Source organism: Monocercomonoides exilis (genome assembly GCF_001643675.1).
Source record: "Monocercomonoides exilis strain PA203 chromosome Unknown scaffold16-1735695, whole genome shotgun sequence".
In the NCBI taxonomy this organism is placed as follows: Eukaryota; Preaxostyla; order Oxymonadida; family Polymastigidae; genus Monocercomonoides; species Monocercomonoides exilis.
This window is the reverse complement of record NW_027150561.1, coordinates 724272-750891: the sequence shown is the minus strand read 5'-3', so window position 1 is coordinate 750891 and position 26620 is coordinate 724272. Positions and strand designations below refer to the sequence as shown.

At 39.5% G+C, this 26620-nt stretch overlaps 5 protein-coding genes across 5 annotated transcripts; 2 read left to right on the top strand and 3 right to left on the bottom strand.

Moving 5' to 3' along the window:
- Positions 1 to 2511: 2511 nt before the first annotated feature.
- Positions 2512 to 3117, bottom strand: MONOS_12861 (uncharacterized protein; the record flags this gene model as incomplete). Its single annotated transcript, XM_067865516.1, has 2 exons — positions 2512 to 2669; positions 2763 to 3117. 2 exons carry the CDS (start codon positions 3115 to 3117, stop codon positions 2512 to 2514), a joined length of 513 nt encoding a protein of 170 aa, XP_067729587.1.
- A 1401-nt stretch (positions 3118 to 4518) lies between these two features.
- On the bottom strand, positions 4519 to 4731 carry MONOS_12860 (uncharacterized protein; the record flags this gene model as incomplete). Its single annotated transcript, XM_067865515.1, has 1 exon — positions 4519 to 4731. The coding sequence occupies one exon, from the start codon at positions 4729 to 4731 to the stop codon at positions 4519 to 4521; it is 213 nt and encodes a 70-aa protein (XP_067729586.1).
- A 1448-nt stretch (positions 4732 to 6179) lies between these two features.
- MONOS_12859 (uncharacterized protein) lies at positions 6180 to 12653 on the top strand. Its single transcript, XM_067865513.1, has 5 exons — positions 6180 to 6599; positions 6696 to 6786; positions 6843 to 8353; positions 8561 to 9234; positions 9366 to 12653. Exons 1-5 carry the CDS (start codon positions 6187 to 6189, stop codon positions 12233 to 12235), a joined length of 5559 nt encoding a protein of 1852 aa, XP_067729585.1. The 5' UTR covers positions 6180 to 6186; the 3' UTR covers positions 12236 to 12653.
- A 197-nt stretch (positions 12654 to 12850) lies between these two features.
- On the bottom strand, positions 12851 to 17256 carry MONOS_12858 (uncharacterized protein; the record flags this gene model as incomplete). Its single annotated transcript, XM_067865512.1, has 2 exons — positions 12851 to 17164; positions 17227 to 17256. The coding sequence occupies 2 exons, from the start codon at positions 17254 to 17256 to the stop codon at positions 12851 to 12853; spliced, it is 4344 nt and encodes a 1447-aa protein (XP_067729584.1).
- Positions 17257 to 18262: 1006 nt separating this feature from the next.
- On the top strand, positions 18263 to 26556 carry MONOS_12857 (uncharacterized protein). The gene has a single exon (XM_067865511.1). The coding sequence runs from the start codon at positions 18298 to 18300 to the stop codon at positions 25810 to 25812; it is 7515 nt and encodes a 2504-aa protein (XP_067729583.1). The 5' UTR covers positions 18263 to 18297; the 3' UTR covers positions 25813 to 26556.
- The last annotated feature ends 64 nt before the right edge of the window (positions 26557 to 26620 follow it).

The following is a 26620-nucleotide window of genomic DNA, read 5'->3' as shown; positions in this document are numbered from 1 at the left end:
TTACGTTTTTTTGATAAATTTGAATTGGTTTTTCCCACTCAACCGAGCATTTCCAGAAAATGAAAACTACTGTTTTCAAAAGCACAAACTATAATCTTACTGCTTTTAAATTCTTTTTTTTTAACAAACATATTTTTCGTGTTATTTTTGCATTTCATTTTTTTAACAACATGCTAACATAAAACTGATTGTTTCTTTGTAAATATAATGAAATGAAAAAAATAAAAATATGATGTGCAAAACAAACACTTTAATAATGAAGTGTAGAAATAACAAAACATTCTCATTTTAAATTAGTCTCAAACTTAACTTTGTTACAAAAACTTGATCATTGATCATTTTTCGTTGGAGCCATTTGGTTGTTCTGAACATATAAAAAAATTTAATTAATTATTTTTTCAATATTTCATTATTAAAGTGTTTGTTTTGCACATCATATTTTTATTTTTTTCATTTCATTATATTTACAAAGAAACAATCAGTTTTATGTTAGCATGTTGTTAAAAAAATGAAATGCAAAAATAACACGAAAAATATGTTTGTTAAAAAAAAAGAATTTAAAAGCAGTAAGATTATAGTTTGTGCTTTTGAAAACAGTAGTTTTCATTTTCTGGAAATGCTCGGTTGAGTGGGAAAAACCAATTCAAATTTATCAAAAAAACGTAATATCTCGTTAAATAATAAACAAAAATTAAAAAACAAACCGGTAATAAATTGAATCAACTTTGTTAAAATCGGTTATCCAAATGCTGAAAGCCATTTCACACTTCTCAGCTTTTTGTGATCGAAAATAAAAAAAGTGCCAATAAAGGAAAAAGTCCCATTAAAAAGTTGACCATATGTGTGATTTTTTATGAGATCATAAAATCGTTGCATCGTTGATCTTTCATGAGTAATTTTTTTTGTTGTTTAATAATTTTCATTTTAAAAAATATTTGTAAATCTGAAGAGGGATTTTTTTTGAATTAAATAACATGTTATCGATCGAATGTTTTTCAATTAAAGATTTATTGGAAAAAATGTTATGGCTAATTTGATTGTTCAGTTATCTTTTTTCCATGAAAGTTTATTGACCGGATAAGAAAAGGGATAATGAACATTCTATGCAAGATAGAAGATAATATTTTACTCAGTGACAAGGTCAGTGACGGTTGGGAATTGATGATGGAATTTGGCAAGATGATTTCTATGAAAAGCATCTTTGAAGGAAATTCATTTTCCAAAATAACATATGAAAAAATTAATGTACGCATTTTTTATAGTTCTCAATTATAACGAGGAAGTTTCCATCTGTGGATTTCTCAGAGCTCTAGAATCTGATAAATTATATTAATTACCATTCCTTTGCTTTTCGAAGAGAAACATCAGAAGAGGCTGGATGACGAGAGACAACCATCAGATGGGAATTGCATAATTTTTTGTATTCAATTGGTACAGGGGAAGAAAATGAATAAAATTGAAAAGCATTTGGATGAGAAGGGAAATTGAAGAAGAATATCAACAATTGGGAAGCATTTGGAAAGAAAAAAATGAAGAGATAATTTTTTCTGAAAAAGAAAGTGGATGAAAACATCGAAAGCAGGATATTTATGGGGAAAAAAGGATGATAGAGAAAGGAGCACAGGGAAACAATGGAAAAGGAGAATGGAAGCATTTGTGATTGGACAATCCTCTGCATTTGCGATAGGGAAGGCATGCGTGTTCTTTTGAAGAATTTTGTAATCAATGCAAAACTAATTATTGTTGTTTTATGTCTTTTTATTTCCATTCCAATGAACAGCATTTTTTCTGTTGAGCGGCATTCCCAGGAACAATCCATTTCAAGCAACATTTTTACGAGTTATGTGGTTTCTTCTCCGTCTTCTTCTCCTTCTTCTCCTTCTCCTTCTTCGCCTTCTTCACCATCATCTGCTTCACATGCATTGAATGTCGAGAATTGGCCTCATTTTGAACATCAAAGCAGCAGTGCTTCTGTTCCAATACAACAAGAAGAAAACAGACAAATTCCTCTATCATCATCTTCTTCCTCCTCTTCCTCATCTTCCTCATCTTGTTCTTCTTCTTCTCTCAAAAATGCATATTGTTCTATTATGCATACAAAAAAATCCACATGTTTTCAAGATTAGTGAAATGTTTGTTCATTTCAAGAAATTCTTTAAAAGAAAACGTGGGCAATAAGTTAAAGATGATTCAAATGAAACAAGAAGAAAAAGAAAAAGGTTTCGAAGAAGAAGACAACGCGGATGACGATTTGGGCTGCGAAATCGAAGGATCGATCACACACAATGCACACTCAAAGGATTGCAGCATGTTGTTGATCGTTAACTCTTTCTCGCTCGGGACCTGCTTGTGCTGTGCTGAAGAAGAAACAGCATCAGAAGATAAAGGCAAGTCATCGCCTCCTTCGTCCTCCCTCTGCCACGCAATCTCCTCGTGGAACTGCACCACACCTTTCCCGTATCAGAGCAGCATCACAAAGCAGTTCGCCACTTCAACCTCATTCCTCCTCAGCTACAGCCCCACAAACTCCACCAGCAGCCGCACAATCCAGAACAGCCCCCACCGCCTTCTTTCTTCTCCACCGCCGACTATACAGCCTCCACACGCAGCTTCAGCCCTGCACCTCCCGACACTTCCGATAGCACCCGCACGCAGCCGTACAGCACCGGCTTCAGCAGCTCCAAGTGCAGGCTCACAGTCTTCGCAGCTGCTCAATTCTCAGACGCTGTCAGAGGCGCCTGCCGGTCGGACAAATCGCACACCTTCAGCAGCCACGGGAATCGCGCGAAGATGTTGTTGGGCTGGCAGGACATCAGTGCCTATGCGAGAGACGGTTCGCCACAATCCGATAGCCGGTACGCATCCCGGAAGATCCGCAGCGACAGCGCCTTTGGAGTCTGCGGATAGCACACACAGAAGAGATTCCAGTTCTCCAAACACAATTCCTCTGAAAGCTGCCTCTGATGGTAAAAATGAAGAAGTCCATGCATTTCCAGAACATTTGACATCATACAGGACCTTCATCTCCTCCTTCAGCTTCGCTGCCTCTGCGCGGCAGTTGTTTGGCAGAAACCGCCGAAACACAAATGCATCTGTCTCTCCCTTCTCCGACTTCATCCTCTCAGATTCACAAAAAAATATCATGATCTTCTTCTCAGAAGCCCTTTCAAAAAACGTGTTGGAGCACTTCCGGAACATTCGGAACGATTCTATCAGGAAGTTTTCGCTCTCTTCCGTCGGCTGCTGATACAGAACACCCTTCAAGCAGTAATGTGTCACAATGCATGAAGAACAACAGTTCATCTTTAGTGAACAATTCATGAACAAACTTTCCAAACATCTGTTCCTCCGCAAAATCCTTCAGGAACAGCTAAACCCAGTGAATCATCGCCTTCTGCACAGCTTCACTCTTCTTCTGATTCTCAATCACCTCCTTGAACAACGCCTTCTGCTTTCTTGTTATCTGTGCGTGCACTTTCAGCAGCTTTATCAGAATCTTCGTTTCCTTCTTTATCTGGTTCGTCTTCTGCTTCTCAGTTGTATCCACTCATCCTCCATCACAATCGCAAACGTTTTCTGCTCCACCGCTGCTTGCTTCTCCCACAACACTCGCTCCACTTCCACTTTCATATCAACCCACTTCCAGCTCGGGTTTGTGTCGAACATCACAGCGCTTCAATCTCCTATGCTCGCTGAAAACTTCTCCTGGAATTTTTCAAACAGATGCGGCTGAAGAATCAACGAAATCAAAAACAGAACCATCACTTCTTGCACAGAGAAACCAACGAAGAAGATATGAAATACTTAATCCCCAATCCACAAGTTTCCACTTGCTATCCACACTCACAACTCCGCCCTGTTGCATCTTGCGTTTCTTTTCATTCTAAATCCCCTCAACACTCAGCTCAACCTTCTCATTATCGTAACAGGCTGACCTGCATCTCCTTCACCTCTTCATTGCACTTCTCGCTCAGCTGAAGAATCTTCCAATCACTCATCTAAATGAGATTGCCATTCTCCTGTTCTCCTCCATTAACCATTTGTCAGCTTCAAAAGCCGCTTGTCATTTCAAATATATTTCGTCCACATGTTGAACTCCATAAACTTCTTATCCATCTCCTGTTTCACCACTTAATGTTTTTTTTTTCTCTTCTACTACTCCTCCTCAGTCCTTTCCTTCTTCTTCCACTTCTTCTGCTCCTTCTGCTCCTTCTCTCTCCTCAATTACAACCAGCACAGTCGCTTCCATCACATGAACGACATCCTCCATCTTCAACATTTCCGCCTCCAGCGCCATCTCCCAAACTTTTCCAGCACTTTGTTCACTGCAACCACTGGCCGCATCACTTCCTCTTTCATCTTATTCGTCACCATAACGCTCCTCGACTTCATTGATTGCAAAACCAGCCACGCTGTCTCCAACGGAAGCAGCTACGGACTAAAAAGATTTGAAGATCGATGGGAACGCATCCACACTTGCACAACAAAGACATTCTTGCTGCCCAACTTCATCAACTGCTATTCATCAATTGAAGAAAGCGGAGCACCCAGCGCAATAGAAAGCATCACCGAACGCACCACATCAGAAGTGCACGCAACGGCTCCAAACAGCACCGCCCGCTGCGCAACAACATAACCCAGCAATTTCTGCAGCAACATCTGCTTGTGCCGTGCATATATCCCAGACGCCTTAGGCACCAAAATCCGCAGTCGTATCTTGAAGTAATTCATAGTCGCTGCCGACGTCTATAATGTCACCACAGCCGAGGCATCCAATGGATAAATCGCAGGCGCTGATGAAGATACGGATGATTTATTAAACCTGTTGCATTCTTCTCTTTTCTTCTCTACATCTAGATTGTTGAGTTAAATTAGAGTTATGCTCCAGTTGAAGAAGAAGATGAGGATGGAGAAAATGATAAAGGCGCAGAGTGAAGCGAAGACTTCAGTGAAGGATCAACCTCTGGAAGATTTTTCAGATACCACAAAACGTCTATCCGTAGCTCTTCCAATAACAGGACCAACGCATTCGCATCAGGATCAGAAATGTTAATCATCCGCCAATTTTCCCGTTTTTGTGTGATAAGTACTTTTTAACAATAAATACTCCTTGAAATATCTAAAAGAGGAAAAAAAAGGTGAGAAAAAAGCAAAAGAGATAATTTCATCCACAAAAGATGTGATTCGTCATTCGATTCGAAAAATGATTTATATCATTTTGAGTTTTTGATTTCAGGTCTTTTGATGTTGATATTGCAGATAATATTAGATTTTTTTAAAACATAAGTAATCAATTAATTTGCTTTAATTCTTGAATACAATTTTTATTTCATGAGTATTATTACGTTTGAATTCTCGTTATCATTAACTTTCAAAAAATAACACAAGACATACGACTTTTCACCTTTTCGTTTTTTCAATTCATTGAAATAATGAAATGTTTATGAAAGTTCAAAAAATCAAAATGTCTTTTCAAATGGATGAAACAAAAAAGGCAAAAATTTATGGAAATAAGTGTTTGCAACAAATAACAACAAATAGTTTATTTTTTAAATAAAATATGAAAAGTGAATTCAAAAACTTTGTGAAATAGATCTTTTTGAAACTTTATATTCGATGATATGTGAAATAAATACAAATGAGGAATTCACAAAAATTAGTGATGGGAACGGAATGATCAACATTTAAAAATCATTTTTTTAAGGGATAAAATAAAAATCATGTAACTTTTCAAAGAAAAATACCCATTTGTTTTTATTATAAATGTTTTTATTAAAATAAATTGTTTTTTTTCTCCAATTCAATCTGTCACATTTGATGTGTCGAATTTAATGATCCCATAAAAAATCACCCATATTTCGAATTTTTTTTGTTTTAAATGAGGTGTTATATAAGTTGTAAAAACTGATTGTTGTTTTTTTTTTTGATATATATTCATCTTTTGCAATAACAAATCAATGAACAATTATAGAACAATTAAAAATGAGACCAATTTGTTTCATTTTAAGAAAAAAATAAAAATGAAACAAAATACAAGACTTTCATTTTTCACATAAAACAAAAAGCTAACCATTTCTTTTCAACTACATATTACTATTACAAATAAAATGTCCAATTTGGATAAAGAGGTTTTATACAATATTTTGTTGTTTGAAGAAAAAATTCATTGCGGTTAAAAGATCACACATGTTTGCTGTGAGCAGATTTGTGAGTGCCGTTGTCCAAGATCGTATTGTTTATGCTGTTCTCGCATCGACATTGCACGATAAGTGTTATATAGGCATTTCTAGGTGCAACGTTCATTTTGTTCAGGTTTATCCATCACCAAGAAATGTTTCTTTTTCACTTCGAAAACTGCGAGCAGTCACAATTGATCTGAACGATGAAAGCGCAATGAAGCTAGAATTTTCAAGCGGGCAACCATTTGTTGTGTTTACTCAGGAAAGAGAAGAGTTTATTCGAGAGTTAGCCGTTCGATATTCAACAATACAACGCTATGACACAATGATGGGAATTGATTTTCCGCTTCGTTCTTCACCGAGCATTGTTGAAGGAAAACGCGCATCAATTCCAGTTTTAATGCCTCGCGCACCAAGAGCGTATGCAATTAAAAAAATCATTTCAGTTGTTAATTATTTTATTTTTCAAATTAACATTTGGCATTTTGTTTTTTGTTTTTTGTACTAATTCTATAGATGTCATCGTCTTACATTTGCGGGGCATGTTTTTTATGTTCCTCAATATTTTGTTCCACAGTTTCATCTTCGTCAGAAATATCCATTTTCAGTTTGTTTCATGTTTTTCTTTCTTTTTTTCTTTTTATTATTCTCAAATCATTAAAGGGATCACCATTCTTTGGTGCATCGCTTCGTTGTGATAAACCAGAGCCATGGGTAAAATCTACTGTAACTCCTTTTCAATCGATTCCTCCATTTCTTTCTCAATCGGAGCAAAACCTTCTAGGCAACAGCCAGTCTTGCAATAGTAGCGCATATGAAAGTGATTTTCATGTTGCCGAATGCACATCATTTTTGGCTGAGGAAGGCGAATGCTTGGAAATCTGGGTTTTACCTCCAACTGCTTCACATTATATTAATGGCTCACTCCAACTTAGGCATTACACAGAACTTAAAATAGCAGAAATTGGAGAAGGTTTATTTTCCAGAGACGAGCAGCCAAGTTTAAAGGAAATTGAAACATCGCTTCGAGATCGAGTGAAGAGAGAAAAGAAACAACCGCTTCCTTTATCTGCCGTAGGGTGCCAACAATCTGCGCCAGCTGCAATCATTTATACACACGACTTCAAAAGGAAGCAGAACCCGATTAACGACCCTTCTTCGTGCCTTCTGTGGGAGTGCCAGCTGCGGGCGTACGTGCCCGGGAGAGACATCCGTGTCGTGCTGATGCGGCGATCGTTCATTCCTCCGTTTGCACTGGCGACGCAGGACATCGTGTTTATCTCGTTCGGTGCACTCGGCGCGAAATACCCGACACCAGCCACGATTTCTGGGGGGATAGTGAAGGACGGGAAGGAGCAGGGAAGCAACGAGACGAAGAGCCAGACACCACTTTCGGCAACTGCACGCTCGATTGAGCGGATGCGGAAGGCACAGCTAGAAGCAGAAGCGAAAAGAGGCATGCTCAGCGTTGAAGAAGACAGCGACTCAGATTTTGAGGCTCAGCTTGTGGAGTATGAAGACATCACCACAACAACTGTGGAGAAGGTGAAGGAAGAAATCGAAAAGAAGAATGAAGATGGAGAAGGAGGAAAAGAAGAAGAAGAAAGAGACGGAGAAAAGGAAAAGAAGGAATCAGAAACTGAAAACGAATCAACGAGTTCTTCAGCAGCTTCGTCTGAACAGCAACAGCCTGAACCGTCAGCACCAACTCCACTTCAAGCACATTCACCTGAGCCAGATGAATCTACCGACAGCAGTTCAGTTATTCCAAATGAAGCAGAACACGACATTGCATCAGGAACTGAGCAGCAGAGTGGAGAATCCCAAGGAAGAAACGAAGATATCAGCGAAAGAGAACAGAAAGCGAAAGAATCAACCGCAATTCCACAATCAGATGCTAGCGATGCCTCATCCAGTTCATCTGCATTGAATATGCAGTCCTTTGCCTTCAACTATTCCTCGACGCCGTCTGTCCTCTCGCAGCAGCTCTTTCTGTCTGCTGAGACAGTCGCCAGCTCCTGCCATCCACTGTACTCTTCCACAGCAATCGACCCCCACTTCACAAAGGCGCTGATCGACTGGCTGTACATCCCACCCACACACACGCTGTGGCACAAGACAACACTGGGGCTCACTCCGTCGTTTGCGTGGAAGATGGAGCACTTCATGAAAACGTGTGTGAGCGTTGAGCAGGGAAAGATGGTTGAAACTTTATATTTGACACAATTTTCTGCCATATTTTTTCTTATTTGTTGCGTTAATATTTGATTGATCATGATTCAATTATTCACCGAATTATTTTTTGTTCAATTTTTCATTCATATATTTTCTTATTTTCTTTCGTATATTCCACTTTCATTAACCTTTCTTTCTTTGATAAGTGTCCGTACCTCTTTGAAGAAAGCGCTGCCTTACAGCCGCAAAGTGATTGGCTCTTCGCAAATCTTCTCTTTGAACAACGCGATTCCCATCCCGCTCGCCCGCAACTTCGGAAACGAGACCGAAAAGAAAGAGTCTCTGGAGAAGAAGCCGGCTGGAATGGCCTCCAAAATATTCTCACTCTTTGGCCTGGTCAACTCATCCACATCTGGCGACTCACAGGGATTTGAGATGCCCCCCGACGATGCATTCGAAGACTTCTCAATGAAGTCACTGGCATCGGGGCTGATGTCTGGCGTCGGGTCGGTCTTCTCCTCAGCCTCGTCTGCTGTGAAGAGCGTGGCGAGTGCGGTGACCGAGACAAGATCGAAGGAAGACATCTCATTGAGCAAAGCGACAGACCCGTTTGTGGTCATCAGCAACTTGGAGGAGACACCTGGAGGGGTCGATGGATCAGCATATGAGGCGTCGGCGTGGGTGGAGGAGATGAAGCCGTGGAAGAGGAAGTCGAGAAGGAGCAAACTGATGGCGAAGCACGTGCTGAAGTACACCACACGAAACGATGGAAGCGACTGCGGGATCAGAAGAGTGTTCTGCGTTGATGTGAGCGAGGCAGAGAAAAGGGAGATTTGGGGAGAGAGACTTGCAAGATATCTAGTGAATGTGATTGAGAAAGGTTTGCAGACTTTTAAGTTTCAGATATAAATTATTGAACACAATTAATATTTGCGATTTTTGTATTTCTTGTTTAATACAACTTATGTGCTCTATTGTTTGTCTTCATTCAATTTATTCTTATTTTCACAGAGAATAACACAGTCACTCTGTTCGACATGATCTGCATAGCTGTGACTGAAGAACTTGCTCTGACTGATCCAGAAGACCTGCAGCTGCGCTTAGCACGGCAGTCTAGGCGGAACAAGAACAACCCTTATCTTTCTGCACAGATGAAGCAGTCGAGCGCTGACGAAGCACAAGACGCAGCGTCGCTTATCCCCGGCGCAATGTTTCTGTCACAGACGTCTATGCAGGAGTCAGCAGACAAAGCGAATGCACTGGGGATGGGAGGAGGTGGGCCTTCAAAGAAGGTCTCAGGCAAAGTTAGCGCTGCGATCATTCTGCCGCCGGATGTGTCAGCGCCGAAACTGAGGAGGCCACCGAAGAGCAACGAGGAGATGGTGAAGGAGGCAGAGAGGAAGGAGAAGGAGAAGGAGAAAAGGGAGAGAGAGAAGAAACTGCGAGCAGAGCTTAAAGCGAAGGAAGCTGCAGAGAGGAAGAGCAAAGCAGGAGGCGGAGAAGCTGAAAAGGCAAAGCGGATGTTATTTACACCAGTAGATTTGCCATTCAAGCTGCTTGATGGGTTTGAGAAGGACGATCAGCTTCAAGCAGCTGATGTGGCGTCACGTCTTTTGGGGTATTTCTTGCATTTGCGTATTCCAGGCACCGCCTATCGCTCGAAACGTGGCCTGCGGGATGTGGTGAAGATGCTGATGTCGGGAAAGCACTCAGATTCTGAAGTGAACGAGTTTCGGTGCAACGAGGACGTGTTTATTGCGCTGCTGAAGTCGGGTTGCTTCCAGCAATACACATCACCAATGGTGGCAGAGACCTGTGTGCGGACATTGTCGCAGATCCAAAAGGAGAAAGAGAAGAAAAAGGCGCAGTTTGAGAAGGCGACGAAGATCTATCCTGCGCACACTCCGAAAGGGGCTGCGGCGCAGAAGGCGCTGGCGGAGGCGACAAAAGCAGTCAACGACAACATATCGCCTGTGCAGCCAGAGGTGCCGAGTGACATCTCACCGGCGTTTGTGCAGTTTCTGTGCATTGTGCTGAGAAGAGCGCTGTTCCAAGTGAATTTCGTGGAGGACGACATTTCTGTGATGGAAGAGTCGGAAAATGTGGATGCGCTTGAAGAGATGGCTGATATTGAGGATATTCCAAAGGCGGATCCTGAAGGTTCTCCTCAAACACCTTCCTCTGATCCGAATGCACTTGCGAAGTCTTCTTCATCGATTGCATCTACACTTACACCCGCACCCTCTCCTTTATCCTCACCTCCTCTTTCATCTCCTTCGATGATGTCAACTTCCTCCACTTACTCAGCAGCTAACACACCATTTTCAACTCTTTCTAGTTCTCTTCCATCGTCTGGTTCTTCCACTTCCTCTCAAAATAGCCAGTCTGCCCGCTCGCTGCACAAGCCTTCGTTCATCCGCGCTGTGTTAGCATCGCCCAGAGAGTACAATCGGCGTCTGGTGGCGACAATAGCAGATATCATTGCGAGGTTGGCTTTGAACATCTCAAACAGATTTGTGCTGGGCGAAGGAGGTGTTCTGAACTTGCTGAGGCTGTTTCTGAGCGGCGAAGGGATCTTTTGCCGCATTCCTGAAGAGTTTGAGGATGAGAATGCGGTGAATCCCGATGAGAGAGAAAGAGACAATATGAAAAGCGGAGAGTCTGCTTCTTCCTCCTCCTCCTTCTCTTCTGATTCAGCTTCTTATGAGAAACTGTTACCATATCCATCATTCACACCAATCACTCCATTAGAAGACATTGACGACCCAACGCTGCTTTCCCTGCTGCGCTGCCTGCTGAACATCAGCTCGTCCAACATCGATGCGAAGGCCTCGCTTTGCACAGCGCCTTTTGTGAGTGCAATTGTTGCCCTATGCCACGGACACAACGAGCTGGTCACTTCGTGCGCACTGCAGATTCTGCGTCTGGTAGCAGATGCCTCGCCCGAAGGAAGATTTCTGGTACTTGTGGCAGGGGGAGTGTCTGTGGCTGTGAGTTCTCTGAGGATGTTTGTTGTTCCTGGGCTGCCGCAGAGTGACAAAGTCATCACCAGCGCTGCACAGCTGCTGTGGACGGTGTCGTCGCTGAAGGAGGCGAAAAGAGAGGCGAAGGAGCTGGGCGCCTTGAGAAGGCTATCGGTTCTGCTGCAGAGTGAGGAGACGACAGCGGAAGAGACAGAAAAGATGCTTGGAGCGATTAATAAGCTTCTGGGGCCTGATGATTTGGGGGGCTCTTCTTCTGTTTCTGCTTCATCTGCATCAGCAGCTGCTGGAGAGGGAGGTGAAGGAGGAGAGAGTGAAGTGAAGGAGGAAACGCCGCTGCAGAAGGAGAAGAGGAAGCGGATGGAGATCAGTGCAGAGATGGCTCTGTGCGAAAGAAGAGAGATTTTGAGAAGGGAAGAAACGTTTTGCTCGTTTGGCGATGCGTCTGTGAATGACGTGGACTATCTTGTGGACTCGTTAATAACCAGAATGATGCTAATTGTGAAGTCATATGCGCCTCCAAGCACAGCGGCAGCCAAAGAGAAAGCATCTTCCGCTCTTCCAGCACAAAGCAACTCGACTGACACAACCACTCCTTCCATTAATCTGGATACCATCACACCGATCTCTATCAAATGTGCCCTTGGTGATCCGTCTTCCACGCACCAGCTGACAATTGCTGTGGCGTGTCTGCTGAAGCTAATGCAGATGAGTGAGATGCCAACAGCCGACGATCCTTCGCCTCCTCTTTTCAGAATGCAAGTGCTCAACCGCATTGCATCATCTGCGATGAAAGAGAAGTTTTCGGAGTTGCTTGAGGCGATGCACGAATTGAAGGCAGACAGAACTCCAAAGATTGCTGCACAAATGCTTGATGCGATGGACAGCATTGAAATGTAGAATCATTCTGAGCAACAAACTTGTGATTTCTAAACAATTCAAGAATGTTTTTTTAATAAATTTTTTATCCTTTTTTCATGTTATTATAAAATAGAAAGTGCTATTTTCTTCTCAAAAAGAAGATTTTATTTTTCATAATTTCTTCATTTAAGTTTTGTTTAGTTTCCACTTCAATATCTGTGATATGAGGGTTATCTTAAACTGTAGATTGAGTCTATTTATTTATTTGTTGTTTGTTTCTTTAGAAAAGTGTATTATTGGTTTAGTTTACAATTTTGTTGAAATGCATTTTATGCTTCCAGCTTTGAAAGCGTTGATTTTGTGCATTTCATGTATTTTTTGTGCTTTCTTAGGAAAGGTTTTTATGAAAGAGCTGAATATATTGTAAGTTAGATAAAAAATAAAAACAAAAAACAAACAAAAACAGAAAGAAATAAAAATTTGAGATTTGACATAAAAAAGAGTACATATGAACTGTTATTACGTAAGCTTCTAAAAATGCACAATGAATTTCAGAATCCACACATTTGCCACTTAATTAAATGAAAGGAGCTAACTGTCAGATAAAATTTAAAAATAAAAATAAAAAATTAACCATTTCCTTCTTTCAAACAATCATTGTAGAACCTCCCACAATTTCGAATGCTCAACATTTTTGCCTGACAAATAAGAAAGATGTCTTATCCATTCAGCTGCTTCGCTTTCGTTTTCCGCGATCAGATCAACAGAACGGCTGGGAAATACAACAGAAATGGAGCACCGTTCGTCTTTTATCAAATTCTTCGACAAATTGTTGGTTACGGGATTTTGAGCAACTTGTGAAGTATTATTGGAATTTGAAGCAGTTTGTTTGAGTTGAGCAGAATCCTGTTTTTTGTGCTTCTCTTCCCATTTCTTTCGCTCAGACGGCCAACTTTTCTTGAACCCGGCTGTATTTTGCCCTTGACAGAGCGAAGAGATCTCAGAAAGAGAAAAATGTTTTGTGGGGATTTTTGAAGTGGAAGGCGATTGAGGCGCATTTTTGGAGTCAACCCAAACGAGATAGAGCTGACTGGGTGTGGCTGTGAGCGGCGGGAAGAAAGGTGAAGAAGAAAGCGATGAAGAAGAAGATGATGATGATGAATCATGTGAAGTGTTTGACGGTGTTTGGCTAATTAGAGAAGAAGGAGATTGTGCATTTGCTGATGATGTGAGAGAAGAAGAAGATGAGGAAGAGGAAGATGAAGACGAACTATCTTCTGGAGAAGCAGCACTCGCACCCAAATTGCCATTCGGCTTTTCAACCTGAGTGTCAGTGTCTGTCTGCCCTTTCCCGCTTTTCTGCTTCGTCTTCGAGTTCTGCGGAAGATATGCCATCACAAAAAGCCATCGTATTTGCTCTTTGCCGTTCGTCCCCATCTTTCTGAAGCGATGCGGTGTTGACACGAAAGACAAAGAAAGCTGGTGCGAAGGAGAAAGAAGAGAAGAAAGCGGAGTTTGGAGAATGGTTTTGTCGAAGATTGAGGAAGATGTTGCGGCTGGAACTGCTTCTGAGGCTTCTGGTGAAGTGAGTGAAGTGGAAGAAGAAGATGCGTTTGTGGAGGAAATATCCTGGATTTCATCTTGAGACGATTGAGAAGAAGAAGAAGAAGAAGAAGAAGCAGAAGCAGAAACAGATGATGATGATGTATCTGACTGTTGAGGTGCCATTTCAGAAGACAGAGTATCGGAAGCATTCGAAGCAATTGATTCAGCCTCTGTTTGAATCATATTGTTTTCATAAACCTCATTTTCACGTGTTTCTATTTCCGAAGTGTTTTGCTTATCTTTCTGATCTTCTTTATGTTCTTCTTCCATCAAATTTTCATTGCCATTTTCCTGTTGCATATTTGCTGCATTTTCATTTGACGTTTCACTTGGTTGAATGAACACTGGCTCAATAACAGATGCTCCGCTCAAAGTTTCATTCGCCCTTTCTTTTGGCTCATCCTCTTCTCTTTCGTTAATTTTATTTTTTGGTTGATGTTCTTTGTTGTTTTGTTCGCTTTCCTTCCTTCTTTCTTTCTCTCCTTTTTCTCCTTCTTCCTCTTCCTCTTCCTCCTCCTCTTCCTCCTCCTCCTCTTCTTCTTCTTCTTCTTCGTATTCTTCTTCTTCTTCTTCTTCTTCATTCCCTTCACATTCTTTGTGCCTTTTCTCTTCTTCGACTTCATTTTTCTTTTCCCTTTTCGACTCTTCCTCCATTTTTCTTTCATTCAAACTTCTGCCACTTTCATTTGTAACAACAGAATCATCACTAATTCTCATTTGATTTCCCTCATGTTCTATCAGCACTGGCTTTGCTCCTTTTGTTCTTCGGCTTTCTTCCTCCTTTTTCACTTCAGTTGAATTCTCCTTTTCTGCTTCTGTTTCATTTCTATCTGAAACCAACAATTCAGAATTATCTTCTGGTGAAAAGTTTTGACCCATTGAAATCTGTTCCATATTATCAGCAACTTCATTCTCTTTGTTCTTTCTTTGTTCTTCCAAATGTTCGTTTCCATCGTTCAGTTCCTCCTGCTCCCTTGACACTTCATCAGAATTTTCATCCTCTTTCACAGTAATCCTTAAAACTCTCTCTGATTCTGCTTCTTGTTTTTCCTCTCTTTCATCATCTGATTCGGAATCTATTTTGCTTTCGCTTTCGGTCAAATCTGCTTCTTTGCCTGTTTTTTGTTCACTTTCTTTGCTTGCTGCAAATTCATTGCTTTCTGAAAAACTGGAAGTTCTTTTATTTTCTGAGACTTCTTTGATTTCTTCTTCCTCTTCATCTCTTTCCTCAACCATTTCTTCTTCTTCTTCTTCTTCTTCTTTGTCTTCGTTTTCATTTTCTTTGCCTGAAGATTCTTCCATTCTGCTTTCACTGAATGTATCAACTTGATACAAAGACCGACAAGCATTTTGTTCATATTCCTCTAAATTATCTGATGCATTGCCATAATCATCACTTTCCCTTTCTTCCTCAGATGCGCTTTCCCTCAAAGCCATCTGAACATCATCTTCAGCATGAGACACTCTATCTTCTTTTCTCATCGCTTCCTCTTCCATCAGTTCATTTGCTGCTTCATCTTTTTCTTCGATTCTCTCGGGCAATATCTCACTTTCGAGTTTTCCTTCTTCCTCTTTTTCTTCCTCTTTTTCATCATCGTCTGTAATTTCTTTCACAGAATGAGTCGATTCAGAATTTGTTTCATTCTCAGTTCTAATATTATTCATTTCAGAGATGCTGCCCGTGCCTTCTGATCCCTCATTCAGTTCAACTGGCTCATCTGTCAATTCCAAAAGTGAACTCGAAGAAAATGAAGCGGTAGACGCAGACGCAGACGCAGACGCAGACGCAGACGCAGACGCAGACGCAGACGCAGACGCAGACGCAGACGCAGACGCAGACGCAGACGCAGACGCAGACGCAGACGCAGACGCAGACGCAGACGCAGACGCAGACGCAGACGCAGATGAAGGCAAAGTAGACGATGCTGAAGAAGAAGGCGAATCTGGCGATGCTAACTCTTCCAAAGGTGTCTTTACAGTCTTATCTTCATTCGCCTTTTGCATTCTCAACGCCTCCGAAAGCGATGGAAAGTCAGACAAAAGTGTGGATGAATGAAGTGCCAAGAACTGCCGAGTCGCTCGAATAGACGATTTGAATGCAGTGAGCCTCAGCTTCTTCTGAGGAGTTTTTGACTGTTTGCTTGAGTTTATAGAAGATTCACCAGAGCAAGCCATTCCAGCTGCATTTGAAGAAACTTGAGGTGGCTGCTGAAGAGGTGCAATTGAATCATTCATACTCTCATCTGTTTGAACTGACCTTTCTGTGGAAGTTAATAAGCCCTCCTGAGAGTGTTCCTCCGTTTCTTGAGGATTTGTTTCACTTTCGTTTTGTGAGAGAACCGAAGATTGGCTTGAAACAAGCATTTGATCATTCACCAATGAGGCAGAGAGTGGAGATTCAGAGGTAGAGCCCTGATCCTGTTGAGGCAAATGTGAAGTGGAATTGAAAGGAGGTGTTGATAAAGAAGACAAATGAGGAAGCGGCTGTGAAATGCGAGGTGGAGAATGCTTGTGAGATGCAAGTGAGACGAAAGGGGAGGAGTTTCGCACAAACGAAGAGAGGACTCGAGAAGAGCTTGCAAATGCAGCTGCAGTTGAATTGCGTTCAGAGCCGACAATGGGATGTGCTTGATTGGAATTTCCTTCAAAGCTAATGTTCTTCAGATCACCCTTGTTTTCAAAATCATTCTTCAAGATCTTCTCTTTAATTTTCCACACTTTTATTTCGCATGCACTACTCGATTCTGTTAGGGGTGTTGGAGTAAGCTCTGATGAATCAGAAGAAAAAGATGATAAATCACTCGAAAAAGAAGAAAGAGATGCGGAAGATGAAGAAGAATCCAAATCGCTCAAATCCCTCTCGTCTTCGAAACTTGATGAATCTGAAGAAATTTCGGAGTGTTTACCAGTTGCTTCAACGTTTTGTTTATTGTGAATGGATGAATGTTTATGGATATCCTGAGTTGTTGAGAAAAGTAATGTATATTGTTCCTGATCAAGTCTATCAAAACAGTCTTTCAATGAAGAGGATAATCGTTTTGATTTCACATCATTGGTAGCTTCACCTCTTTTCGTTTGGTCATGTTTTCTTTCAGCATCAATTGTTGGGGGTTGATCAGATTTCTTTTGTGAAAAGTTTCTTGAAAAAATATGCGAAGAGTCACATAAAGTGTTTGAGAATAGATAAGATCCAGAAAATTTTCCTTCTTTTGTTGGGGCACGACTCTGCCTTTGTAATAAGTTATCCCTTTTTAATGCAAGAGTTTGCAGTTCTGGGAATAAAGAAGAAACAGAAAGCTGTTTATGTCGAAGTTCGGTAGGAGAAACTAGTGGCATTGGGTCGGAAACCATTTGTTGATTACACTAATAAAAAAAACATCCATAAAAAAATGCTTGAATAATTTGAGAAAAATGAATATGCAAACAATTGAGTTAAAAGTTATTTTCCCAAGCATTTTTATTCAATTAAATATCTTCAGCCTTTTGTCTCATTCTATTTTTTAATGAATATAAAATTGTTTTTGAATATCAACTTTTATTCAGCGGTTTTTCTCGAAGTTTTAAACACTTCCACTTCAAATTAAGTTATGTGTATCATAATGGGCTTTTTAAACAAATATGATATTAAAGCATATTATTGTGCATATTTTGCATTCCTAAATTAACAAACGTCTCAATCATTATTCTTATCCCCATAACTTTATATTAAAATCAGCAATTGTTATTATTTAATTTTAAGTGTTAATTTTTGATCATTCGATTTTCTGCCCCTTGCTTTGCATAGAGCATTACTATTATTCAACTAAAATGGATTTTTATATAATTTTCTTTTTATTTATGCGTGCTGTTTTGATAAATTCAAAAACAGGTTTGTATATTTTGATACATGAGGAAGTTGGAATTTAGCTTTTTGTTGCATATTTAACTTTGAAGATTACAGCGAAAATATGTTAAAAGATTCGTTTCAGCATGAATACAGCCTGAAAACAAAGTTCAGAATGAATGATTTTTCCACAATTTTTAGTCCATCGATTTTTAAGAATAATTTCAAATTCACCAACAGCTCTGTTCGTTTTAGTTCTCTTCACTTCTTAATCATTAAGGACGCCAGCATTGCATCTATTTGCTCTTCATCAAAGCTGTACATGAATTCTTGCTCTATTGATGGAATTGTTTTTCGCAAAAGTCCTTTTATATCTTACGGAGGAATCATCAATTTTAACAATATCTCACTTTGCCAACAACTAATTTTTAATCATTTTCCATCTCTAGTGTCAAGTTCGTCAGACATACATTTTGATTATGCTCTTGGCACAGTCTCATTGATTCATTCTGACTTTTCTTCATTAACAGTTTTGTCGCCTCCATTTATATGTTCCAAAAGCCTATCTTTGTTGAATGTTGAAGATTGCAACTTCGACAATTTTTCAACAAAATTCATAAAACATGATAATTTAAATAGACGAAATGAAAATGTGAAATTGTTTTCTTCAAAAATGACGAGGTGCGTACGCCCTTACAACGGAGAAATTGTAACTCCAGCTTCATGTTCTTTTATTTGCAGTAATTCCTCATTTGAAAAATGCAGCATTGAACACAATTCGAATCAAACTTTTTCACAAGGTAATAACACATTTACGGATGATTATTTTTCTTCAAATAATTCAGAATTCGGGGGAGCTATTTTTTGTGATTCTGAAGCTTCGCTCACAATTGTTAGATGCATTTTTGAAAAATGTAACTCTTCAAAAAGCGGAGGAGCCATTTTCTTAAATTCATCAACTGGAGAATTTTTTTGTGATCATTGCTCGTTTATGAATTGCTCTGCGGCTAACGAAGGTGGTTCTATTTGCTACAGAAATTTCACAAACACTAAAACTCAATCTTCTTTGTTTTCATTGAGCAGTGCAAAGGGAAAGGGGCATGTAATTATATATTCAATTCAGCTTGGAACCAATGTTTTTTATTCTAATACTTTTGAGAATGGATCAGCTAGTGAACAATATACAGGAGCCTTTCATACTTTCCACATAAATTCCACTATTTATCTTTCAAATAATGCTTTTCAATTCAACACCGCAAGAACTTTTGCACCTTGCATTTTACTGGGAGAACAAAATGTTGATGATATTGTAGTATTTCAATGCTCGTTTTGTTTCTTCAAGAACAATTCTGCTCCACAGGATGGAGGAATGGATGTTCACATTACGCTAAATAGTGGTTGGAATTCTTTGACGATTGATAATTTTACTGAATGTTATTCTTTGTCCGAAGGGACAAGGGTTGTTCGCTGCATCACTGAGAGTACCTACAAATGTGAAACGAGTATGCCATTATATTGGCTACCAGATTTCCATGATGATTTCCGTATAAGGGCAAACTTTTATGAAGGTGTTGATAATAATGGATGTGGTTTTGCACCATTATGCCAAACTTTGAAGCATTCGCTTACAAGATTAACTACGAACACAAATGCGATAGTGCAAGCTGGTTCCTGCGTATTCTGTGAAGAAACAATTGAAGTTGGTTCAGAACTTGCTTCTATCGCTGGAATTTCGAGAGAAGAAACAATTATCAGATCACTTGAAGGAAATAGTGTTTTTACAGTGAATACGGGCACTTTGGATATTAATGACTGCCACTTGAAGCACATGGATGGAGTCAATGGTACATCCAATTGTTTTCTGGTGATGAGTGGAAATGGAAAAACAACAGTGAAGAAATGTGATGTTTCTTGTGTTGATGAACAGAACGAAGTTCATTCAAGTGCGTTCAAAGTGAATACAGGATATGCCCTTTTGGAAGAAGTGAGAATGTTTGAGATGAAATTCTCCAGCTGCTGTACAATTTCTTTTGAACAGGAAGCTGAGACATGTGTCTTGGAGATCATTTCGACAAACTCAAGCAAATTAACACGAACAAATGGAGATGGGTCTATAGCTAAAGGAAGACTTTCCTCTGGAGGAAAGATAATTGTATCAAATTGCATGCTGGAAGAAAGTGTGTGCGAAGATGGTAATGGAGGGGCATTGAGCATTTATGTGGAAGATGATGGTAAAGTTGAAGTTAACGGAACAGAATACACAAAATTTTCAAAATGCAGAGCTTGTAAAGCACAGAATGGACAAAGTAGAGAAAGTGGATATGGAGGAGGTGTTTATGTTTATTTCTCTGATTCATCTCACTTAATTTCATTGACAAATGTTTCATTTGAAGAGTGCTATGCAGAGGCGGGTTCGGACATATTCATTAATGGAAATGTTTTGAATGAAATTGTGAGCAATGATACTTTTAATTTTTCTCTTGACATGAACAACCTGTCAGCGTTGAGCGGGATGGAAAGATCAGCAGGCTCAGATATCATATTTTCTCTTGTGTATTTCCTTCGCCAATGGAGCGGTTCAGCGCATGTGAATGGGAGCGAAGGAACAGATTTCAGTGGTTGCGGCTATATTGATTGTCCTTGCAAAACAATTGAAGCAGCTGCATTGCGCTTTCATGATCAGAAGAGGATAATAGTATTGGGATCTGGATTTATTATTGATCATGAAACGCAACTAAAAGGTTACGAATATATGATTGGAGATGAGAATTTGCCAGTTTCAATAAGCGCGAATGGAATTTCACAAAAGCAGTCTGATGAACTACTGCTTGCTTCTATTTCAACTTCGATGTGTGGAATCTCTTTTGTTCTTCCATCTTCTCTCAATCATCGATCTTCATTAATCCGCTCCTCTTTTGATTTGTCCAATCCCTCCACTCTTTCTCTCAGTAAATGTACATTTCTTCTCTCTGCACAAGAAGCAGTATCTCACGTTCTTCCTTATTCGCTTCTGTCTGCAACAGGAGGTAATCTTATTATGAAAACGGTTTCAATGTCAAGCCTGGCTTTTGAAAATTGCCCTGCTTTTGTCGCTTCGATGTTAACAGTAAATATCTCAGAAATAAACTTGGATAACATTTCTACTACTTCCACAAATGGAATTGTTTCTGTAACAAACGCTAATCAATTTTCTTTGGCAAATTCTTTATTTTCATCGCCAAATCCTCATTTTTACTTACTAATGGCATTTGACAATCAGTGCACTATTTCCTTTGAAAATTGCTCTTTTGCAAACATTTTGAGGGAGAACCAGAACGGTGGGGCAATTGAATTGGAAATTGGAGAAGGCAAAGGGATAGAAGTGAAAAATTGCTCATTTGAAAACTGCGGGTGCATAGGAGCAGGAAGCAGAGGAGGAGCAGTGAATGGGCATTTTGCCGGAGGAGTTCGCGTATTCTGGCAGAACTGCAGTGTGTGCAAGAGCTTCGTATCAGAGGAAGATGGAAGTGGAGGAGGAATGGATTTGACAATTGAATCAAACGTGGCTGAGTTGACGATGAAAGAAATAATATTTCAAATGAATACTGCTTCACGGGGAGCAGATATTTGTCTTACGTGCCCAGAGCCTGAAAAGATTGTGAAGCGGGAATTGTGGGAAGGAACACCGCGAAGCATTGAGAAAAAGGAAAGGATGTGGATGGTAGATATTACAATTGCTCGGAGTAGAGAGGTTAGCTTGGTTTATTATCTGGAAAAGCCCACGGAAGGGAGTGTGTATGTTGGCGGAACTGGGATCGATTTTGAGTGCTGCGGATGGGAAGCTGTTCAGTGTTTGAGTATTGAATGCGGATATAAACAGATGGGAGTGGGTATGGAAAGGATGGTAATTGAAGCAGAATCTGCACTTTCAAACACAGTTGCGGTAATTGGAAAAACTGTGGAATTGTTAGGAAAAGAAGAGAAAGGATCGAGAATTGTGGTATCAAAACATGGACAGCTAAAGATTGGAGAAGAGAACGAAAGCGGAAAACTTAATGTTGAAAGTGTGGAATTTTGCGGGTGCGATGAACCAGAATGCAAACAAAGCCTAATAACTATTGAAAAGGGAAATGTGAGAGCAAGGAGTTGCATATTTGGAAGAAAGTTGGGAGCTGAACAAAAATATTGGAATCAATGGTTGGCAAGTGTTTTATGTGGGGAACTTGTATTGGAATCAGGGTGGATTGGAGGGATTGTATTTGATCGTTCAAAAGGTTTGTTTGAAGTCAATGAAAAGGGAAAGATTGAGATAAGCAATTTGAATATTGTTTGGATAAATGCATGCTGTACAGGGCTAGTAGCTTTTGAGGAAGGAGCAACAGTTGAAATGATTGGATGCACAATGGAAAGGATATCGATGGAAAATGGAAGCGTTTTAACACTTAAAACATCAAATTTAAGGAAAGTGAAGAATGGTGAAAGTGTGGTGAAAGTTGAAGGATGCGATGTTAGAGAAATTGAAGAGAGAAACGAAGATGAAGATTTGAGTCCTTGCTTATTCAACAATATCAACAACATAAATGAAGTCATAGAAACTTCTGGAGTGAATTTGCTTGTGAACTGTTCAAATATTTCGAGATGTGAAACACAGAGTTCATTAAAAGGAGGAGGATTGTATGTGGAGTGCTGTGAAGGTTCGAGCATGAGGATTGAATGTACAACGATGATGATGTGCAAGGCTCTGAGAGGAAAAGGGGGAGGCGTGTACGTGAACAATATTGGAGAGGGTGCAGCTGGATTTAAATTTTTGGATGATATTTTTATCCTAAATGATGCTCAGAGAGGACGAGATATATTCGTGGAATGCTGGAGTTTTGAAACGCAGATCAGAAAGGAACTGTTTGACTTTGAAATTGCAGAGGCAACATACAACACAAAGAACGCGATTTATGGTAAGGATCATCAGATGGAAGAAGGGGAAGATGATGTGAACATAATTGATCTAATATTGGGGTTTTACAGTGATCTAATTTTTGTGAGCGGCGATTCACCAGGCGGAACAAACTCAAAGATGTGCGGGAGCTCAACGATGCCATGTTTGAGCGTGAATTCTGGCCTGACGCATCTGGAAAAATCGTTTGACAGTCGAGTTGTAGTAAGTGGAAGTAGTTGGATTGATGAGGAGTGCAACCTGGAAGATTTAGTTTTAAAGAGCATGACAAAAGTGCTATCAATAATTAGTATCAATTGCGACATTAATCGCACTAGAGAGTGGCTGGTTGATTGCAAAGGAAATGTTGAAGTTGAAAGGCAACAGTTTGAGTTTGATTCAACTTTTAGTTCGGATCATGACGTCTTGTTTCTTTTCCACCACGGAGAGGCTGCTCTCCGGCTATGTCAATTCAAATCTGTTCGTAGAAGTGATGATACTGAAAACAAAATAAACCCCTCCACTTATGGACTAATTCCATTCTCTCTGATCCTGATTGAATCGTCTACTGGGATTATTGAGTCATGTGATTTGGAAGAAGTACAATGCAAAAGCAAGTGCATATCATGCACTGGTTTTGGTCGAGTTTGCATTCGAGATTTTACATGTAAAGACGTTATTCTTGATTACTCTTTTTTGGAGGACAAGGATGGGAACTTGATTGAAGTGTGTCGTCTTTATGTCACATCTGTTTTGTGCCTTAATTCATTGTTTGCATTTGAAGGAAAAAAAGCAAACAAAAATATTACTCTTGAGCGGATTGATTGTAATAACGTCAAGATGAACAGGGGAAGCATTATCTCGTTTGGTGAAAGAGAGCAAGAGGAAGTTAGCGAACGATTGGATTGGCTGACAGTTGAGCATTGTTTGTTTACAAATATTTCGAGCGAAGGGAACGAATCAAGTGTTTTTGATATGAATGGAAAAGGAAAAGATACGAAGATTCTAAATTGCAGCTGTATTGGATGTTGCTCTTCGAAAAATAGGGGAGAAGTGTTCTCCTTTTCTGGTAGGTTTCATCTATTATTGGATTTGTGTGTGCTTGATGGGAATTGGAGAAAGAGTGAAAACTGCATTTCAAATGCGAACTTTAGCAGAAAAGAACATTTTCTAAATAAGTATTTGAGTGAGATTGTTGACAAAAATTTTATTTTGCAAAAAAGAGTTGTAGCAAAATCTGTTGAATCTGAGATATGCAGTTGGAACTCTTCACTTGTTGAAGTCAATAGATGTTCGGCAGAAGTTAAACGTTCAAGATTTTCAAATTCGCCTGTCGGAGCACTCTCTGTATCAAGTGGAGATGTTTTAATTGAAGATGGGGAATTTATAGGAAACTCACCTGGAATTCCTAATTATAATTCTATTTGTCGAAATATTTTATGTACAGGAGGAGCAAGACTTAATATTCTTGATTCGATTGGAAATGGAACAGAAAGTGAAAATGAATCATTGTGGATTTTGAATGAAGGATGCAATCTGTCTGGGATAGGATCTGGAATGCACTCACCTTTCTTTGTTCCATCGCTTAATTCTGTTAGGGCAGTAAAATCAGAAAATGATGTGCAATTGCTGTTCAATGGATCACTGCTCCTCCCATGCAACCTCTCATTCGAGATAACAAGAAAAGAAGAGGAAACAAAAACAGAAAGATATTATTTTGATGATGATGATTTCATAAATGAGAATGAAATGAAGCATGTAATTCATTGTTCTACAAACATTTTTGCATGTGGAGAAAAAGAGTTAGAAATAAAAATTCTTTTTGGAAATGCGGATGCTCCTTCTTCAACAAAATCAGTCACCTTGAAGAATGAAAGTGAATCAGAAGTAAAAGGAGATGGAAAAATCGTTGAAGGAGAAGCAAAAACAAGTTCATTGTGGATTGTTATTGTTATTATTTTGGTTGTGTTATTGGCTGTTCTTATTATTTCCATTGTTGTGACGATTCGATGGAGAAAGCAAAAAAAACGAACAGAAGAACTTGAAGAAATTGTGAACGATACAGTGAAGAAGGATTCTAAGGCGTTTGAGATGGTGACTATGGAAATGTCACCTGAGGAGCAGTGGCGAAGAGCAGAGAGAGGGGCAGAGAAGAAGAATGAAGAGAGGACGAAGAAGAGGGTGTATGAGAAAACCTTGGGGCATTCGGATTCGTCTGAGCATCTTCTTTCTGAGAGTGGCTCAACTGAATACATTTTGGGAAGAGATTCAGACAAGATTCCTGAACGGATGCTGGAAAAGATTGATGAAAAGGAAGAGGAGGAAGAGGTGAGAAAGAGAACTCCTTCGCCATCCATCTCGTCCACTTCAACCACAGATACAGATTCAACATTTGTTCGAGGAGAGGATCTTTTCCCAACCACTTCGTCGATGTCGAATCTGGTGGATGCAATGGCCTGCTCATCCCCTCATGAGAAGCTGATCGTTGACTTGAGGGATTCTCTGTTCATGCTGTTGCATGGAAGGAACAAGACAAAAGAGATGGCAATTGGTTCATTGAAGGAGAGGGAGCAAACAGCTGCTCAAATCCTGTTCTGGGTGGCTAATCTTGCACTCCACTCCTTTGATGAAATGGAAAACCCTCTTCAATCTTTGCTCAATCTCAGTCCTCACATTGTGCTGTTTTCTGAGCATATGGTGATCTGCGTTGTGATGCACTCTGACTTTTCGTCTGATGATTCTGATTCATCATCCATCTCTTCATCAACTGTTGCGACGTCTATAAGTGATGATGATGATGATGACTCTCTTCCTTCGTCAGCTTTTGAGGATGAAGATGAATTCCAAAAAGAGTGCATGAGGTGGAAGGCGCCCGAGCTTCTGATCAACAAGAAGCTGGGAGCAACAAAGGAATCAGTTGTGTTTTCAATTGGGATGATGTTGTGGGAGTGCCTGACACTGAATATTCCATTTGGAGAATATGAGGCAGAGATGGCTGGGCAGAAGATCCAACGAGGAGAAACGCCAAATCTTGATGGAATCAACGCATCATCTCCCTTCTTCGGCCAATTGATCTCTGCGTCGATTTCGTCTCATTCATCGCAGCGTCCGAGCCTCACCGATATGAAGCGCTATCTTATTGGGCATTTTCCACCAGGAGCAGCAATTCTGACAGTTTCAGATGCAATTGATCTTCAATATGCTTCAAATGGGAACGAAGAAGGTGGCTCGTCTTGCATTGGAAATGGAAGCGAAAGTGTGGAAAACATTTTGTCCTGATGATGACGATGATGATGATGGAACTGATTGTGCTTCCTTTTTGATTCGATGCGCTTGTTCGAATAAGAAAGAGAATTTTTGTCGATTTGATTTCTGACTTTTTTTCATTTTTTGAAAATTCTGACAATTTGAAACTTTGTAGGCTTATGTTTGTTGTTTATTTGTTTATCAATATGTTGTTTGCAAATTTTGGGAGATTTGTGGTGCAATGCCAGTTTCCCTGTTAATTTGCAAGACATGTGCGTGCAGACTGAATATATGATATTTCAAATTTCTGTATTTTGAACACCAAATATTCGATTTCTTTCTTCGAATGATGTGAATTCTGAAAGAATAATGCACTGAAGAATTCATTTTCAGTAATGTCTCTTCTTTTCAAGCTTCACTTTTCATCTTTGAACAGCTTTTTTTTTCCTTATGTATTGGTATGTGTATTTTTTGAATTTATATATGTATTTATGTTTTGTTGAGTATAAAATATTATGTGAAGATTTTTTGTATTTATTCATTTCTCTAAAATTACAATTAATTGACCTTTTTTTAAATACTTCAAAAAAGTATATTCTTGATTTTTCACATTATTGTCGAATGAATGTGTGTATGTATTATTATTATTATTATTTGCTCTTTGTTTAATTCCATAACACTTATTTTTTATTTTTTTTTTTTTTGTCGTTTTTATTTGATACTTATATTTTTTAAAAATTTTCACAGTTGTAACAAAATATTCTTTTAATCTTCGAATTTTCTAAACTTTTAAAAAATTTTGGATTTAAAAGCATTTTTGCTGCAACTTATAAAAATACAA

Coding starts and splice junctions, on each gene's coding strand:
- MONOS_12859 (XM_067865513.1), top strand. CDS start 6,187: ATGTTTGCTGTGAGCAGATTTGTGAGTGCCGTTGTCCAAGATCGTATT. Junction 6,600..6,695: donor ATGCCTCGCGCACCAAGAGC/GTATGCAATTAA, acceptor CTAATTCTATAG/ATGTCATCGTCTTACATTTG. Junction 8,354..8,560: donor ATGGAGCACTTCATGAAAAC/GTGTGTGAGCGT, acceptor TTCTTTGATAAG/TGTCCGTACCTCTTTGAAGA.
- MONOS_12857 (XM_067865511.1), top strand. CDS start 18,298: ATGACGAGGTGCGTACGCCCTTACAACGGAGAAATTGTAACTCCAGCT.